The sequence below is a fragment of the Otolemur garnettii genome, unplaced genomic scaffold, assembly GCF_000181295.1.
Source record: "Otolemur garnettii isolate 467f Iridium unplaced genomic scaffold, OtoGar3 scaffold00080, whole genome shotgun sequence".
Classification (NCBI taxonomy): domain Eukaryota; kingdom Metazoa; phylum Chordata; class Mammalia; order Primates; family Galagidae; genus Otolemur; species Otolemur garnettii.
Window position 1 is genome coordinate 3705732 of NW_003852475.1, and position 20406 is coordinate 3726137.

Genomic DNA, 20406 nt, shown 5'->3' on the forward strand with positions numbered 1-20406 from the left:
ATAGCCGGTTGAGCTATAGGCGCCAAGCCGTAAATCTTATTTCTTGACGTAAGTTCCCCAGAATTACGGTGTAGTAATTTCTGTTTCTATTAAGTTCTCTTTCTGTATGCTGTACTTTTACTTTCTTTTGTTAACATTTAATGAGTTCAACCTTTTCGTTTTGTTTTGTTTTTGAGACAGTCTTACTCTGTTGCATGAGCTAGAGTGCCTTGGCATCAGTCTAGCTCATAGCAACCTCAAACTCGTGGATTTAATTGATACTCCTGCATCAAGTTCCCTAGCAGCTGTGACTACAGATGCCCGCCAGAACACTTGGCTAATTTTTCTATATTTAGTAGAAATGAGGTCTCAAACTCCTGAGCTCAAGTGCTCCTCCTGCCTCAGCCTCCCAGAGTGCTGGAATTATAGGCATGATCCACCATGCCCAGCCATAAGTTCAGCTCTTTGAAATTTAAGTTTTACTTCCCATACTACACTTTACTTTTTAAAGTCATTTCTTTACCTTTTTAACCTGTTTCAAAGAAGAAAAATAAATAAAATTTTTTTCTAGGATTTGATACTCTTTCTATTGAATTTAATCAAATATACATTTGATGGGACTTGTAAGCATGCTTACTTTTTATGGTATTTTACTGCAACGTGTAAAAATATTTGCCACATCATGTGGGTATAGGAGTAGTTTTACATACTAGTTTTGTAAAAGTACTATTTTCCTTGGAGAATTTTCTTGTATACGTCACCGGTATACATGAAGAGGAGATAAAGGAAGAGATCTTTTTATCTTAATTTAATATGAGGAATAACTTAAAGCAAATAGTCTGAGGCTTTCTCCAAGGACTTTTCCTTAGGGTCTGAGGGCAGGCCTTTGGATATTTAAGCATATGCTTTGTGGCACAGAGGATTAAATGCTAAAAACAAATTAGTGATTGTGTTTGGTTAGTTGGTTTACTAATTTTTTTAAAAGTCAGTTCTCTCAACTCAGAAAATACTGTTATTTCAGTAGAGATTAGCAGCCTGGCATCTGTTATTTTTTTTACTGCCCCTGACCTTTAGCTAGAGATTGAACATGTTAATTCATTATCTTCTTCCATATAATTATCATTAATCCTTACTGTTACCTAGAAAAGTACTGAGAATTAGTAAGCTCTTCAAGATGTATTAAGACTCTTCAACCGTTACAATTTCTTTTTTTTTTCTTTTCTTTTCTATTTTTTTATTTTTTTTGAGACAGAGTCTCACTATGTCGCCTTCAGTAGCAACCTCAAACTCTTGGGCTCAAGTGATTCTCTTGCCTCAGCCTCCCAAGTAGCTGGGACTACAGGTGCCCACCACAGTGCCTGGCTTTTTTTTCTTTTTTTATTGTAGTTGTCATTGTTATTTAGCAGGCCCGGGCCTGGCTTGAACTCACCAGCCCCGGTATATGTGTTTGGCACCATAACCACTGAGCTACAGGCACCAAGCCTTTCAGTGAATCTTTTCAACAACCTATTAATTAGTACAAATGGTATGCACTTTATAGAGATAAAAGTAAATGAAATAGTTTGACCTGGTCACCTACTAATAAGCAAAGTCAGAAGTTTAACTCATCTACGTATGAATCTAGCATTTACTTTTTTGTTTGTTTTTTTCAGACATCTCAAGCTGTCCCCCTGGGTAGAGTGCTGTGACATCACAGCTCATAGCAACTTCCAACTCCTGGGCTTAGGCGATTCTCTTGCCTCAGCCTCCCAAGTAGCTGGGACTACAGGCACCTGCCACAACACCCAGCTTTGTTCTTGTTGCGGTTTGGCCGGGGCCGGATTTTAACCTACCACCCTTGGTATGTGGAGCTGGTGCCCTACCCAATGAGCCACAGGCACTGCCTTATTTTAGAGATTTTAAATAGGTTTTATACCATTAATACTTAGAATTGTGGCTCGGCACCTGTGGCTCAAGTGGCTAAGGCACTAGTCAGAGTTTGAATCCAGCCTGGGCCCATCAACCAACAATGATGGCTGCAAGTGAAAAATCACCAGGTGTTGTGGCAGGAGCCTATGGTCCCAGCTACTTGGGAGGCTGAGGCAGGAGACTCGCTTGACCCCAGGAGTTAGAGGTTGCTGTGAGCTGTGATGCCACAGCACTCTACCCAGGAGGACAGCTTGAGGCTCTGTCTCAAAAAAAAAAAAAATACTTAAAATTGTAAGAAATTAAAGCAGAGAATTGGAGTAAGTCAAATTCCTTTCCCTTCCGATTCCTCAGAACTCATTTAGTTATTTGCATTTGCTAGTATTCATCTATTGCTTTTCTCAGTTTTTTTTTTACTGTAACACCTTACCTGATGGTAGCATAACTTTGTTTACTTCTATTTTTAGATGTGAGTTACAGAAAATTAGAAATCCTATTGAACAAATTTAGTAGAAAGTAGAGGTTCGGCACCTGTGGCTCAAGTGGCTAAGGCGCCAGCCACATACACCTAAGGTGGAGGGTTCGAATCCAGCCCGGTCCCGCCAAACAACAATCACGGCTATTACCAAAAAATAGCTGGCGTTGTGGTAGGCGCCTGTGGTCCCAGCTACTTGGGAGGCAGAGGCAGGAGACTCGTTTGAGCCCTAGAGTTAGAGGTTGCTGTGAGCTGTGATGCTACAGTACTCTACCCAGTGGTACAGCTTGAGGCTCTGTCTCAAAAAAAAATAAGAAAGTAGAAACGCAAGACAGTACAGCATACCAAAGCTTTGTTAGGCATCACTGTTGTTAGCATGTGTGCACACATACTTACCATTTTATTTATGAGATTATTCATTTTTTTCTGTTTTCTTCTTTGTTGTTGTTATTAATTTGTAGTTTGTGTAATCCAGGGTAAAATGCCAAGAATACAATGTTTCTTATCTTTGAAGGACATTCAACTCAAAATGGGGGTAAACCATGCTGGTACTCTGTACTCTTTACTGTTGGCTTTATCTGGAAGGCTTTTTTGGATGTTAAAATAAAATGGCAGCCTTTTTCTTTTTCATTTTTATATGAAATAGTCTTAATATTAAAGACTTTGTATCTGTTTTTTGTTTGGACCCAAACTGGCTCCCCTGTGTTAATGAATAAAAATGACAGATACCTGGACCCTATACTATTTGGTGGGGTTGGGTTTGGAGAAGCCAATTGGCAGGAAGTGGAAAGGACAAGTATTTAAAACCTGTCTGGCTCAGATTCCCAAGTGTTTCTGTTGGTTTCTCTAACTAAAGCCTGATATCACGAACTAAAGCTGATTGCCTCACAGGTTCCTACTCTTGTGACTGAATATTCACATTGGAAATCTGCCCTCTTTTCTTCATTTCTGCTTCAGTGCCTCTCCCCAGACATGGCAAATAGGATTCAGTCACTAGTAAACATACAGTGTTGAAAAGTCTCAGTAGATAAACCATGGCTAGACTCTGACTAGCTGTACCTTTGAAACATTTTCCTTACTAAGTTTGGAATTTTTGAGCTCAGCTACTTTAAAAGGCTGAGAGTGCATGTGGGGTAGGGGGGTGTCTGTGTCTTTGTATGTTTGCCCTCACCTTGGCAGAATTGTAATATGCTATAGAATACTGAAGAAAAGTATTTTATTTGCTATGAGGAAGTCACCATATGAGTTCATTGAGCTCAATTAACACAGAAATTTTGGCCATTTGCTGACTTAAAAATGCCAAACCGCAGAAGGATTTTAGAAAATCTGCATGTATGCTTCTGGGAAGAGGAATCAATACTCTTTTACTGAAACCAACTTTGATTTCCTCATTTTCCATGCTTTGTACTCAGTTCATTTTTCTGTGGTTTAGGTTTATGAATTAAGAAGCAAATTTTCTGTTTCAGTATGAAATTTAATACAAATCTTTCTTGTTATATGTTCAGCGGCCATTGCAGTCATTTGGACAGACAGGAAAAAGGTCTAAGGTATAGTAAATATTTTGGTGTGCTGGCATGCCAAGGGCCTTCCTTCATGCTTGACAAATTCTTGTTTTCATATAGCACTACATTCAGTTTAGTTTTTTCATATTTTGTTTGGGGCAGAAAGCTTATTTTGTTTTATTTGGGGTTTTTGTCTTGCCTAGTCGCTTTTGTGCATTGCTTTTTTATCTTTGATGGTTCTTTATAGAGAAGATTGCTTTCACACCATTCTTTGGGTTTTGAAGTGGGAATTATTCCCTTTTTTGCTATTGCTGTAATTTTCACAACTGCAACTATTTGTTTTCCCTCTTAACAAGGGTTTTAGTGGTGCTTAATGATAAACTACGTATTTAACTTGCACATTTCATCTACTTTTATACATGGCAGAAACTCTAAAGAAACTTAAACTCTTTCTAGGGGGCTTTTGGATATGCCCTAGATTTGTGAAATGTAGTGTTAATTTTAAATACTTCTCTTTAGTCGAGCTCAAAGTTAAAGCTAGTTCGGAGCCTTGCAGTGTGTGAAGAATCTCCACCACCCCCTGCTGCAGAGATATCACAGGAGAACCAGGTAAAAAAAAATAAAAAATAAAAATTGTTATTTGAAGACTCGGTGGAATTGGAGAATATTTTTTCATATGGTGAAATAAAAGTTGTATGTGTTATGGTGGTTTGTATTATTTTTACTAAATGAAACTGATTTGATAATACTTGCCACCCCTTTAGAAGATAATAGATTAGAAAAACTCTTTGCTTCAACATAAGGCTTACAGCAATGAAGTCTCTTCTGGAAAAACAGAGAGTCATATAATTAACTACAAATATGGATTTAAAACAGTTATAATTATTATTGAAAAGTTATAAAATATTAAAGTAGTACTTCCATTGAATAGAATTGTGATGAAATTTGCCATCCTTTAGTTTTGGCTTTGAGAAATTTGTGTAATACTTAGTGGTTGTATATGTATAAAGAGACTCTGTAAGATACTTGATAGGTTGGTTTACATATCTGAATGCATGGTGAATCTAGTTTTCATATTAGCTTGTCTCTTTAATAGTTGTCTAATATTTCTAATTTCTCTTCTGTCTGTAAAATACAGAACCATGAAGTTTGAGAGAATAATTTAGTTTGCCTCTCATATTCTTTATATTGGTGTAGCTTTACTTTCTGTTACTCTGAGCTATGGATTGTTCTTTGTCTTGTGTTGCATTTGGACGTTTATGCATAATTATTTTTAAATCTTTTACTAATGTTTAAAGGTATGATAACTTTGGTAGGGGCTTATTCTACTTAATTTAAACAACTTCAAATGCCCCCATATCCCAGCAATTAGTTTCGAAGGAATTGAGCCAATTTTTGGTTATTTGAAGAAGGTGTGGCTGATTTTAGAAAAATAAAGTTAAGCCGGGCATGGGGGCTCATTCCTGTAATCCTAGCACTTGGGAGGCCAAGGCGAGTGGATTGCCTGAGCCAGAGCAAGACCTAGTCTAGGGTGACCAGACGTCCCACTTTTGGCAGGAAAGTCCCAATTTTTGGAAAGAATGCACAAACAGGTGCAAGAACAGTAAGGGAATATACAGTTTTCGGCGGCCATGTGACTATTTCACCAGGATATGAGTTTTATATTATTTTTGTTAATTTTATAATGTTAAACTGTAATAATAACAAATAATTGTTGAGAAGTGATTATTGAGAACTGCTTATCAAAGTTTGCATTGTTGTCAGGCCCTGCCCCCCGTCAGTGGTGTCCTGCTTTACCAATGTTAAAATCTGGTCACCTTACCTAATCTCTAAAAAATAGCCGGATGTTATGGTAGACACCTGTAGTCTCAGCTACTAGGGTGACTGAGGCAAGAGCATTGCTTGAGCCCAAGAGTTTGAGGTTGCTGTGAGCTATAATGCTACATCACTCTACCAAGGGCAATAAAGTGAGACTCTGTCTCAAAAAAAGAAAAGAAAAGAAAAAGTTAAAGTCGTGACATGTTGTACATTTTTTTTCTTAAAAATAGATACCAAGTATACTTTTGATGATTCAGCCAAAAAGTGTTGATTTAGATGGTGCCCTCAAAAGCCTGTTAGAAATACTAAGAATAGTTGTTACATATTTAGAATATGTCTTGTTTTTAAAAAGCACTATACTTTTCTTACTAAAATGCATGGAAAAGAAGGCTTTCAAAATAAGTTATTTGTTGTCAATGAAAAGTACTTAAAAATCTGTTTTCTTTGATTCTTTGTGTATGTCAAAAATATATTAAAATTTGTGTTTTTTTTTAATGTAACTACATGAGACATGGCTATATGTATTTAGTCAATGAAATAGGTACATCTTAGCAATAAAATAGACTAGGGAAAAGCAGAAATGTAGTTTAAATATTTTACTATGTGTTATATTACTTGGCAAACATTTTCAAATATTAACCTTTGGCTTGTGCATGGTTGTTGATAAAGCTGAGGAGTTACGATGCATTGTGGAAAAACATTGGTAAAATTGTTTTTTGAAATAGCAATTTTTTTGAGACAGAGTCTCATTATGTCATCCTTGGTAGAGTGCTGTGGCGTCACAACTCAAAGCAACCTCAAACTCCTGGGCTTAAGTGATTGATTCTCTTGCCTCAGCCTCCCAAGTAGCTGGGCCTACAGGCACCTGCCACAACCCACGGCTATTTTTTGATTATAGTTGTCATTGCTGTTTTAGCTGGCCCAGGCAGGTTCAAACCTGCCACCCTCGGTGTATGTGGCTGGTGCCGTAACTACTGTGCTACAAGCACCAAGCCTGAAATAGCAATTTTAAAAGGTTTTTTGTTCAGGTCAAAGTAAAGGGTATACCTGTTCAGAATGGAGTGGTACATAGTACAGTGTTTTTTGAAAATTTGGGTTTTTTTGTCTGATTAACCATAATTCATTTCTTTATCCTGTTATACCATCTTTGCCTCATGGCATAACAATCATAGGTGATAGAGAAAATGAGAAGAACGGTCAGGCATTTATATGTCTATTGATACAGAAAAAAATGCATTACTTTTTTAGAAAAACTACAACATAATCTTTGTTTTTTTCAGTGCATTTTACCTTACTTGAAAAATATTGAGGTAAAAATTCTTATGACAGCACCTGTGGCTCAAAAGGGTAGGGCTCCTGTCCCATATGCCAGAGGTGGCGGGTTCAAACCTAGCCCTGGCCAAAAACTAAAAAAAAAAAAATTCTTATGGTGCTACTTAAACTTGGCTAACAAAAATTTATATGAGAAAAAAATTAGCATCAGAAATATTATATTATCGTATATTATATACATTATTGATCATGGATAATTTTTTGTGTTTACAGTTCAGAAAAATTATATGGATAATGAATAAGGAGCTATGCCAGAATTCAGTTATTGCACTTAATATATTCTTTCTCAGTTTCTTTTGGGTACCATGAATTTTTTTCTTTTTAGATAATGACCTATGAGTAAAACCCTCTGAACGAAAGATACTTCTGTTAGTAGAAAGTCTTTTTTTCAAGCCTTGCATTAACTAAATTGCACCTGAGTGGGAATTGAAAAATAATTTATTTCTCATGAAATGTGCTAGTATCTAATCCTTGACAGTAGAGACACTTTCCAACTAATTTGTTTGATTGACAGTGTGATTTATGAAGAATTAATCTGGAATAAAATTCAATATTCAAAAAGTTGAGAGGCAATTAAAAGAGAGTTGTCACTTTGATGAGAGCTTTATGAGAGGGAAGTGACCTCAATAACAGATGTCAATGACCGAGTGAAGAGTAAAGGAATTGCAGCTTCCTATGGAGAGGTAGCTATTATTCCAGTTATTTATAGTCAGAGGAGTTTGTGTATAAGGATTTCAGGGTTTAAAATGTCTTGTTTATTCACTACTGAAAACAAAGCTAACTGAAGATAAAGTCTCAGTAAATTAAGCCTACTAGATTTTTAAAATACAGTTCATTTTGATAAAGTAGTTTAATATCTACAATTAAAATGCATGACTTTAGGAGGGGAACTTATGAGATTTGCTGGTCATTTGGAGTACTGATTAGTGAAAATCTAGACGAGGTAGTGTGAAATCTTTTCTCCTAGCCTGGATTCCATTGGGTTACCCTTGAGTAACAAGAATAGAAGCTACAAGACAGAACAACTTTTAAATATTCCAAACTTCTGAAAAATAGTTCTGGGATTTATTTCTAGGTCATCTTATTTTACAATTTTGTAAAGAATAAGGAAATAAGTTGGGAAATGAATAAGGAAAATCTCTTACTGATTGATGAATGTAATGAAGTAATCATTGTCTTTGATAAAGAAGATAGCATAAAGCAAACGTTCATTCCAGTGAAAATTACCAATGTATAGCATTTGCCCTATGTTGTGAGCACAAATTTGAACTGAAGTGGAATGGGGAGAATTGAAAAGAGATGAGAATAGCATGTAACGTTTCTACTGGAGTAAAAAATTATTTGATCAAAATTTTACTTAAGATTATTTTGAAAAATTTATATGGAGGAAGAAAAGAAATTTAGAAGAAATCCTGCAGGCTGCAAAGTTGAAAATACTAAAATTTATATCCCCTTGATACTGATTTAATGCTCATATCACCACCACTACTATCAGAAAAGCTAAGTTATTATTTCATTGATAGTTTTTTATCACTAAAAAACAAACAGTATAATTTAGTCTAAAAATAGACTACACATCTATCTATAGTGAAAATGATCTGGAGTTTGTTATAGTTTTCTTACAATTTTCCCTAATAGATAGAGCTACATGATTTCCAACTTTTCAGACTATATGAATTCCAGTAATTCTCTTGTGTTCTGAAATTGTATGTAATGACATTGTATTCGAAATTAAATGTTTACTCCATCTCAGTCTTATAAAATGTTGTTAACTTTACCACTAAACATTACATATCTGTTAAGATATATATAGTGCTGTTTGAAATATTTCTAAAACAACTTTGTGGTGATTGAAAAAAGAAACAGTGATATATAAATCTCAAATAGGTCATGTATAGTTGGTTTTGGAAATTTTTGTACTTAACACTTTTATAGGACAAGAAAATAAAGATGCAATTATAATAGATACTCAGAAACATAATTTTTATTTATCATTGATGTTCTTGTTTATTGTGATTGATGGTAATTATCATGGTTTCACTTGGCATCTCCATTGCAAAAATATGTTAAGAAGACCTCACTTTTGACCCTCTGGGAGTTTTACAGATAGTGTCCTTAAACTATTACAAGAAACATTTATTTTCTCTTAAATAATCTTAAGGATATGTTTCAATTGACATATTCAACTAAAAATATTAATTTTAACATTTTACATCAAGATTTTGTTTTTAACATGGTGAAATATTTTCTGTAGTTTTCTAGTTTGGAGAATCTAATTGGATAAAATAATTTCTTTTCCTTTTTGTTCCTCTGTATAATATTGCGATGCTCAAAAAATACAAATTGTGATATTAAGTGAGTGGCTTTCAATTTTCATTGAGTAACTGATTTTGCCTTCCCACAGGAGAAAATTCAGATCCCATTAACACAATCATTTGAAAAAGAGGAGAAGCCCTCAAAAGATGAAGCAGAAAAAGAAAAAGCCAGTGATAAGTTGCCCAGAAAAATGTTATCAAGAGGTTTGCAATTTATTTTTGTGTTTTTAAACAAAATTTTAGTTTCACTCTCAATAATTCCATTCTTTATTCCTTAAAAAATTTTGTAGTATATCTGTGTTAAAAATGACACAGCAGAATGAAGAAGTCATGTATTTTCATGTGGATAAAATGGTATTAACAGTTCTGTACATCAGTAAGATGCTTCAGCCAGAATTGCAACACATACCAGAGTCACTGAGGAAGATCAATGTCTTTTATTTTATTTTTTATAGACAGTATCTCACTATGTTGCCCATGCTGGATTTGAATTCTTGGGCTCATGCGATACATCTGCCTCAGCCTCCCAGGTAGCTGGGACTACAGCCATGTAACACCCTGCTTGGTTTAGATAAATATCTAATCTCTCACTGGTCTGTTTCTCATATTAAAATTCTGGAATCATCGTAATTTATATATTGATTCCACTAAAAATACTACTTTAAAAAATTTTTTTTCTTTTTTTACTCACCACTATTCAACTGAGAAAAAAATATCACCCTTTAATTCTTTATGATACAAAGAGCTAATGCCATAATGTTTGGCATCCAGAATATTTTTGGAAACCCAGAATGTTTATTTTTCACAGTAAGTTTGGAGGGTCTGCTCTGTCATCTAGCATTATAGGTCAATACAAATGCTTTTTTAATATATAAACCCACTTATATTGGCCAATGTTAGAAACAGCTAAGGATATTGCATTTAAAGGGAAGAAATAAACATGAATATTTGAAAAATATTTTGAAAGCAAACCTTTAGTAATAGACCTGATAAAAATATAAGTAAATTGGCCGGGCACAGTGGCTCACGCTTATAATCCTAGCACTCTGGGAGGCTGAGGCAGGCGGATTGCTTGTACTCACAAGTTGGAGACCAGCCTGAGCGAAAGGGAGACCCTATCTCTACTAAAAATAGAAAAACTGAGGAAAGAGGAGTGCTTGAGCCCAAGAGTTGGAGGTTGCTGTGAGCTATGACGAAACAACACTCTACCCAGGTTGACAGCTTGAGACTATCTCAAAAAAAAAAAAACTAAGTAAATTATTTTCACAGCTAAAATTCCTAGCTACCTCCAAATTGCCTCCATTTATATTCATAATTGAAGTAAACTGTCTTAAATTGCTGTAGACATAGTTAACTAAATCATTCGAATTTTTTCCCCTAAGGAAGCATTTTTGAACATGAGGATATGGTGAGTAGTACATAAAAAGATTGTTAAGGAATTTATAATAACTTAAACTGGCACATGTGAGAGATTAGTTTATTTTAAGAATGTACATGGACATACAGTTATATATATATATATATATATATATAAAAATTCATGCATATTATGCAAGAGTAGAAAAAATATTGTTATCTGGATTCTTCATAAGTTGCCTTTTTCTACTTTGTCAATTTTTGAAATGTGGGACATCTCGTTTTATTTAAGATATACATCATGTGTGAAAGAGAACGGTTTTGTTTTCACACAACTTTATACTGGGTTTTTGTGTTGTTGTTTTTTAGATTCCAGTCAAGAATACACTGATTCAACTGGCATAGATCTACACGAATTTTTAGTAAATACATTAAAAAACAATCCCAGGTAAAAATTAAATTTATAAGGTTTACAATGCTTCTAGAGTACCTTAATTTTGCTATATTTGTTTTTATTATTGAGTTAGAGTATTAGAGTAAGATTGCAAATGTTTGAAGGACACCAGAATCATTTTAGTTTCTTAGGACTAAGATGTTCGTCTACTATATGCACACATATAAATATCTTTTTGCATTATGCGTGTCACTATAATGTAAAAGTTCATACTCTCTCTAGGAATGTTGGGAAGTACAGAATCACATTGATATTTGGGTTCTTAACAGAGAGAGAGAGAGAGAGAGATACCATGAAAAGAAAGAAAAATACCTTACTGTAATGCATTCAACCAAGTAACAAGTTAGTATATTCGTGTCGATGCAGGGGTGTTCAACCTGTGACCTGCAGGCTTCAGGCAGATTTTTTGAGGACTATTTTGCTTATTTTTAGTGTTAGATTTCCTGAAAAGTATGCATGGCACAAACCTTTTCTTATGCTCACCACCAGTTATGTTTGCATATTTATTATGTGACCCAAGACAACAATTCTTCTAATGTACAGCAGAAAAGAAAAAAGGTTGGACATTTCTGATAGTTTTGAACTTAGTTAAATGCAGAATTTTTGTTTCCTTTTGCTGAGTTTATAATATAAACCTCAAAGACAAAGAGGTGCTTTATTTGAATCAGTATTTTAATCATGAAATCCTTTGTTTTGTCAAGGTACTAAATTGTGTTTTGTCAAGGTACTAAATTGAGTAGTTTTTAACATTTTATCAGGTCATTAACCACTTTGAGGCATTCTTCCTGGAATAAGGCTACCCACAAAATATCTGACCAACACTTTCATGGAGTAAAAGACTTAGACTAAGATTTAGTTAAGAACCCCTCTTCTAGGCTTGGCGCCTGTGGCTCAAGAGGCTAAGGCGCCAGCCACATACACCTAAGGTGGCGGGTTCAAATCCAGCCCGGGCCCGCTGGATTTGAACCCGCCAAACAACAATAATGGCTGCAACCAAAAAATAGCCGGTGTTGTGGCGGGCACCTGTGGTCCCAGCTACTTGGGAGGCTGAGGCAGGAGACTCACTTGAGCCCAGGAGTTGGAGGTTGCTGTGAGCAGTGAAGCCATGGCGCACTACCCAGGGGGACAGCTTGAGGCTCTGTCTCAAAAAAAAAAACCCTCTTCTAGATACATGTATTAAGAACCCCTCTTCTAGATACAGCATTTCAGAGTGTTGGTTATTTGACATACACTGAAATTTAAAAAATAATGTCACTGGTCTTGGAAGATAGCGTGAACAACTCTCTTCAGTGTCACTGAGGCTTACCTCATGTTCAGTCTTTCTTCCAGGTAACCTTTATTCTTGCTAAGACTGGTCTCTAACTCATGAGTTCAAGCAGTCCACCTGCCTCATCCTCCCAGAGTCCTAGGATTATAGGGATGAGTAATCATGCCTGACCCAAAAAGTGATTATCCTTCTTTACAGCTTGAGAAATGATTAAACAGATTTTACATTTAAAGACTATAATCATAACAAGGCTTTATCTTTTTCTATTATTTTATTTCAAAATATTAAGGGAATGCAAATGTTTTCATTACATGGATTCCTTTTATAATGTTTAAGTTGGGACTATTAGTGTGCCCATCACCCAGATAGTGTTCATTATACCAAATAGGTAAGTTTTTACCCTCTTCCTCCCTCCTTCATTTCCAATGACTTTTATATCTTTTTTTGCCTGTGTGTGCCCATCAATTTGCTCCTAATTATTAGAAAGGACATGTGATATTATTTTCATTCCTGAGATACTTCACTTAGGATTCTATCCAAGTCTCCCATTCTGTCCAAGCTGGTGCAAAAAAGACATCATTTCATTTCATCTTATGGCTGAGTAGCACTCTGTGGTATATATATATACACACATACACACCACATTTTCTTGATCCATTCATGAATTGATGAGCATTTAGGTTGATTTCACAACTTCATAGTTGCAAATTGTGCTGTGATTTGAGTTCACCAATCATGAGGGAAATGCAGATTAAAACACAATGAGATACCACCTTACTCCAGTCAGAAGGGCCATTAAAAAGTCAAAAAGCAGTAGATACAGAGCAAAAGGAATGCTTATATGCTGTTGGTGGGGCTGCAAATTAGTACAACCTGTATGGGAAACAGTATGGAAATTTCTCAAAGAAATAAATGTAGACTTAACATTCAACCCAGCAATCTCACTAATGGATATCTTCCCAGAGGAAAAGAAGTCATTTAATCAAATAGAAATTATTTTTACTTCTTTTTTTTATAAATTATTTTTTACTAAATCATAACTTTGTACATTGATGCATTTATGGGGTTCAGGGTACTGCTTCCATATACAATGTGAAATGTTTGTATTTAACTCAGTAACACATCCATCTCAATTATACTCATTTCTTAAATAGTTTTGAAATGTACCATTGTATCATGTACATTAGGTGAGGTCCCCCCAAATGCCCTCCCTCCTCCCACATCCCTCCCTCCCCACTCTTCTCTCTCCTCTTCCCTTCTACTTTCTGGACTTTAGTTATGTTTTGCCATTTGTATGAGTGTGTAGGTGGTTACATATTGATTTCATAGTAGTATTGAGTACATTGGATACTTTTCTTTTTACATATTTACAATTATTTTTCAATAGAAAATAGTATACAAACTGGGGGACGCCTGTGGCTCAGTGAGTAGGGCTCCAGCCCCATATACCAAGGGTAGTGGATTCAAACCCAGCCCCAGCCAAACTGCAACAAAATATAGCCGGGCATTGTGGCAGGCGCCTGTAGTCCCAGCTACTCAGGAGGCTGAGGCAAGAGAATAGCCTAAGCCCAAGAGCTGAAGGTTGCTGTGAGCTGTGACTTCACAGCCTCTACTGAGGGCAACAAAATGACACTCTGTCTCTTAAAAAAAAAAAAGAAAGAAAGAAAATAGTATACAATAGTACAGTTTTGTTTTCCTCTACAAATGCAAAGTTTTTAAGTAATCTACATGAACATTTTAATGCATAATTTAATGATTTTTAGTATATTTTCACATATGTGCAGTTATCACCACAGTCAGTTTTAGAATGTTTTCATCACCCCAAAAAGAAACACCATACCTTTTGGCTAGCCCTATGCTGATAATAATAATAACAATAATAATGATAGTAATAATAGATTATTCCCAGTCCTAAGCTGTTTTCTGTTCTATAGATTTCTCTGTTCTGGACATTACCTATGAATGAAATTGCACATAGTCTTTTGTAATTAATTTTTATTCATTTAGCATGTTTTCAAAGATCATTCATATTGTGACATGTATTAGTATTTATTACTGTTATGTATGCATCTTTATTTGAGTAAATTTATAGGTAAATAATTCATCTGATGGGTAATATGTTATTACTAATGTCATTGTAAGTTTAGGAAGTTCAAGTTAATGTTAAATTGTGTGAGAAATAAGGTTTGCTTAATAAATGTATTGAGCACAGAGTATTGTCTCAGTGAAACACATGGCTAATTAACAGATATGCCTGGCACATAATTAGTAAGAGGTATGAGAAAGTCCCACTAAAGCCTTCAGGATTAAATATTGCCTAGAGAATTCCACTAGATATTAAGATTTATTTTTACTAAAAATTATCCAATATTTCTTTTCTGAATCATTTTCATTTCAATTTTTTCTACAGATCATTAAAGCTTTATTTTAATTTCAGATGTTAAATAAGTTAGAGACTTGCCATTTATAAGAACTATTTTCAGAAGCTGTACTATTAACTACAGTTACCACTAAATTAAAACCTTAAGAACCAGAAGATACCCTTGATGGAGATTATACTCACTTTATACCTATTTTTGTGTTGATTTTTTTTTTTTTGCCATCTTGTATAAATTTTATATGCAGAAAAGAAGTATGGATTATGCAGATAATTAATACTGGGTTAACTAATGGAGGGGAGCAACCCCATAGGTTAATTGTTGAGAATGGATATTTTTAAAGTGATTTGTTTTGCTCTAGGAAGCATCATTTAATTGTTCTGTTTGAAATATCTTCTAAAAAGCACTTTTGTTGGAGGTAATGTTTAAGTCATTTCATTTATTATCTATTACAGAGGTTTTGCCAAGGGCATATATATAAACACTGAGTAGAGGGTGATCAAATAGAATCATTATTTTCTGCTTTTTTAAATTTACTACAGGTATACCAGCTATACATGCTTTCTCTAAAGTTACTTCTGATACAATGGCTAGAACCTTAGTAACTAAAAGATTATTGCCCTTTCTTTTTAAGTAGTAGTTTATTGGTTCATTTTAAAGGACATATACAACAGCCTTTTCAATAAGTATGTCTATTTTTAGGTGTTTTAATTCATGTGCTAAACATTAATTTTTCCTAAAGAAAAGTCATTTGTGGACCCATTAGTTTGAGTCCCATATGTAATGCCCTAATAAAGGATTATTAACTTTTAACTTATGACCATTACCAAAACATGTCCTCAGTTACAGATTTAAAAATTTAGAAGCTCAGATAAGCTACAGTGCATAATGGGCAAAAAGTGTAAATCTTAAGATGTTAGAAAAGTTATCACTTTTATTTGTCAAAAATGTTCTACTAAAATCGGAGAAGCTTAGTTTAAATAGGAAGTGGTCCAGATAATAAAAAATCCTCTCTAATCCATAGATATACATGTTGAGGGGAGAAAGCCTGAATTTGTAGCATTTGCTAGTAAAATTGGTAGATTTTATTTTCTTTCATGAAGACAATACAAATTTCTTTTCAGTGGCAACACATTCACTGAAGAACTTTTGAAATGTCTTAATTTAATTTATTTTCATTATATGACATAGTCTTCCTCTGTCACCCCTGGCTAGAATGCAGTGATGTCATTATAGCTCATTGCAGCCTCCAACTCCTGGGCTCAAGCAATCCTGCCTCAGCCTCCAACGTAGCTGGGACTACAGGTGCCCAACCATGCCTTACTAATTTTTCTATTTTTAGTAGAGACAGGATCTCGATCTTTCCCATGCTGGTCTCAAACTCCTGAACTCAAACAATCATCCTGCCTTAGCTTCCCAGAGTGCTGGTATTTATAGGCGTGAGCCAGTGCACTTAGCCTTGAATTGTCTTATACCTACTATTCAATTCAAACATGGAAAATCAGTTTAAATGCTTTGCTTTGTAAACTTCACATATGTTACTTGCTTCAGATCCTCTTTTTTTAAGGGAGTAAATATGATAAAATATATCATAAAAGTTACTGAAAATATTATATCAAGATAAATTGACCCCAGAAGCTTAGATGAAAGAGGGTCTTACAATTTAGTAAATAAATCTTTTTTGGGAAAAACCTTGTAAGGTAAAACTCTCCATCCTCCCCAAAAATTAAAGGTGAAAAAAAGAATATTAAAAGAACTTCTGAATAAAATAATTTCATTTATTTCGTGCACAAGATACTTGTTTGGCCCTTCTATATACAAATATAGTAGACACTGTACCTCCACACTGGACCACCTCCTTAAGTTGACCTAATTTTCATAGACTAGACATGTACCACATGTATTCAATTGAAGACTGACTTCTAAATATTGATTACCTCTCTAACTTACATCTTGACCACTTGGACTGTAACACACAGTATTAATTTACCCTCCATAACTTGACCAGTTGAGTCCACTCTACACCACAGTCAAATGTGGGCTTTGCCTCTTAGTTGTGTTACTTTTTCTCTAGTATGAGTTCTTTTTCATGTTTTAGTATTACCATGTGTTGGTTTAGGCTTAATGTCCCTTTGTTGTGGAAGGTTTTTTCAACATAAAGGATCAGTCTAAATTATTAGGTCTGTCTTGAAATTACTGAAAAATTTTACAGTTAATCAAGACATGGTGGCAAAAGGGAAAGAACTCAAAGAGCTGACATTGAAGGTAAAGTTGATCTTTTATTTTCTGGAAAGCAGCAACCAGAGAAAGATGGCAGAACATTTTGTTATTAGCAAGACCATTGTTAGCAGCATCCAAAAATGTAAATATGAGTTCTTGGAGAGATAATGATAAGAAAAGCGGAGAGCTAAAGCAGAAAAGGAGGAAAACTTCGCTTGATGAAGTCAGTGAAGTCACTTTCAGCTGATACAAATAAATGAGGGCAGTTAATACTAGAATTTCTAGGCCAATGATCCAAGAAGTTGCTAAAAAATACACATAGGAATTTGAGGTGGCAGATTTCCAAGCATCAAGTGGTTGGCTTGAGAAATTAAACTGCAGCACAAGATCCCCCAGATCTTATTTGGTGAATCCAGTGAAGTTCCTGTAGAAGTTGTGAAAGAGTTCATCAAAAGGTTCCCAGCTTCTCCAGAGATGGTGACACCTTTAACACTGACAACTGTAGACTCTTTTTCAAGTGATTGCCTGACAGGAACCTTGCCATAAAGGGTGCCAAATGTTAAGAGCAGAATACTTACCAAAGTACATATTACATTTCTTTGCGCTTGTTCAGCCAGAGAGAAACTAAAACCCTTACTGATTGGTAAATTATGGTAAATCAGCAAAGCCACACGAATTGAAGAACCTAAGCCCAAATACCTCCATGTTACATGGAGATCAAACAAATGCACAGGGATGACTAGAACCCTATTTGAGGAGTGGGTAAGGACTGAGAAATGAAAAAAGAAGAAATGGTATATTCCACTGAAAGTAGACAATTAGCCACAAAAAAAGTGAATCATCTCACAAACATGACATTGCAATTTCTGCCTCCAAACATGACTTCAAAAACCCAACCTCTTGACCAAGGCTCAAAACATTTAAAATGCACTGCCAGGCCCAACTCCTGTAGTGGGTCATTACTGAAACACAAATCTGTGATCTGCCTATGGAAGCAACTTCATCTGCTTTATCAGTTAACACTCTAGATAGTGCCCTCTGAATCAATTCTGTTTGGAATAAAGTTCAGCCAGAAACAACACAGAAGTTTTTCAAAAAAGTTGGATTTGTCATAACCCAAAAAAATGATGTTTTGGCTCCATCAAACAGTCTTATGGCAGAATTCAAATGAGTAGATTTTGAAGGTTTTGTTGCCGTGGATGATGAGGTGGCGACCTGTAATGAACTTGACCCAGAATCAATTTTCCAAGTGATATTGACCGAAGTATAGACCAGTGTAAAAGTGCATGGAACTGATGAAATGAAACTCCAAAGAACAGGATGTCAGGCATCTGATAATGCAGTTGAAGTTATTTGCTGTGGAAAAACACCCAGGTGTGCTGAATGGTATAGCCAGCATAAAGAGTGCTTTCTCCACTCATACTTGTAATAAGAATAAGAATCAGAGACCAAGATTGACTCTTTTTTTTTTAGAAGGAACAATTAAAATAAGCTGGCCTTGTGGCGGGAGCCTGTAGTCCCAGCTACTCGGGAGGCTGAGGCAAGAGAATCACGTAAGCCCAGGAGTTAGAGGTTGCTGTGAGCTGTGTGACACCACTCTACCAAGGGAGATAAAGTGAGACTCTGTCTCTACAAAAAAAAAAAAAAAGAAAAGAATTATTAAACTATGAAAAAACAGTTAATGTATTTATTTTTGCATTATACTGTATGTATAATTTTACTATGTTTTGATTATATATGATTTCATATGTTCTTTAATAAAAGCTGTACAAGAAAGTAAAGTACAAGTACAGATACATTATTAGTACCTTAGGCCTAGTTCCTTACATTGACCACCTTCATGTGTTGTCCTGTTTATTATAGTCCCTTGGGCAGTCAACTTACAGAGGTTCTACTATAGTCTGAATAACTGTATAATGATAATTTGATAAATACTGGTAAAAAAAAAAAAGTATCAGAGAGGTAGAGAGGTTCTAAGAATTAATATAAAAGGGTGTCTAGGCAAAGCAAATACAGCATGTTTAAGGAACATGAGAAAGAAAAGACCTTGGCAAATACAGAGATAAGCCAGGCAGTAAAGAGTTTTGTGAGTTAGGTTTAGGAGATGAGGCTAATGAAGACATGTTTACACCTGCCTTGTAGGCCATATTAGAGATATTTAGTTCTGAAGGAAACTCATGACAGATTGAACCAAATATAATAATGATGGGTGGTCACACATGTGTTTTTAAAAGGTTATTAATAATGTTCTATGTAAAATTGATTAGGAGGAAACAGAAAAGATAAAAAGAGACAATATACTACTGTTAGTAGTCAGCCCAGAGATCCTGATTGCACAGAATTGTGGCAGTGGAAAAATAAATAGAAGATAGATAAAATTTGTAGTAATAATTGATTGGATAGAAAGATTAGAAAAAGGGTGGTAACAAGCCTAAAATAAATAGAAGATAGATAAAATTTGTAGTAATAATTAATTGGATAGAAAGATTAGGAAAAGGGTGGTAAGAAGCCTAAAATGTTCCTGGTATGATAAACTGGATAGAAGGTGGTGCCACTTGTTGAGATAAGAAATGCTAAAGGAGAATTGGGTTTGAGGGCATAATTGAAATTTTGCTGGAATTCATTTTAAAATGTAATATTGTTTTCAGCTTTGGATTCGAAATTACTAGGTAGGCATGTTCTTCCTCTTGATTTTTTTTAACTAATCTAAAATATATGATTAAATATTTATTGAATGAAGGAGAGAAAAAGTTTGACTTTGTTTTATGTGGTTTATTTTGCAATGTAGAGGCAGGATCAAACTCAGAGCCAATATATGGACTTTAAGGGGCTACTGACTCTTGAATTAAAATTAGAGAATCTACTGTATAGTATTTACTTTAGGAATCATTAATCTCTTGACCTTGTTTTCTTGATCTATAAAATTTGGAAGACAGAACTAAATGGTTTGTAAGGCTGCTTCTAGCTTTATGGTTTTGATTTATATATTTTTTCATATGCACATGAAATTTCCAGTAAGTATGAGAAACCCTGGAGCTGTGTTCTTCATGTGTGAGCAAGGAGATCCTTTGGGAAGTAGTACTGTTAATTTGTTACAGCCTAAGTAACTAAATCTAAAGGATCCCATGCAGGTAACTCCCTAGAATGCTTATTTATTTTATATGCTGGAGATCTTTAGTTCACTTTGACTTTGATGAGAAAATTCCCCAAAGCCTTAAAAATATAATAGCAGTTAACAGAATGAGTTGAAAGACTTCCTTTTCTAAATTAGAGTTAGTAATAAAGTTCATAGTTCTGCTGTTGTCAGTCAAGGTATTAGCATTGGCAGGAGTATTTTTGTTGTTACTGGCATTGCATGTTCTTCAGTCATTTTTTTTTTTTTTTTTTTTTTTTTTGAGACAGAGC

The 20406-nt window shown here is 34.9% G+C and overlaps 1 protein-coding gene across 4 annotated transcripts in view; it reads left to right on the forward strand.

Annotated features, from left to right (window-relative positions):
* Positions 1-20406, forward strand: part of R3HDM1 (R3H domain containing 1) — a 153186-nt gene that overhangs the window by 27345 nt on the left and 105435 nt on the right. For 3 of the 4 annotated variants that reach the window (XM_023515842.1, XM_023515843.1, XM_023515844.1), the window contains exons 4-7: positions 3865-3906; positions 4381-4470; positions 9416-9530; positions 11052-11130. In XM_023515842.1, coding sequence (XP_023371610.1) covers positions 3865-3906; positions 4381-4470; positions 9416-9530; positions 11052-11130 — 326 coding nt within the window. The remainder of the gene's footprint in view (positions 1-3864; positions 3907-4380; positions 4471-9415; positions 9531-11051; positions 11131-20406) is intronic. The other variant, XM_023515845.1, reaches the window with a different exon arrangement.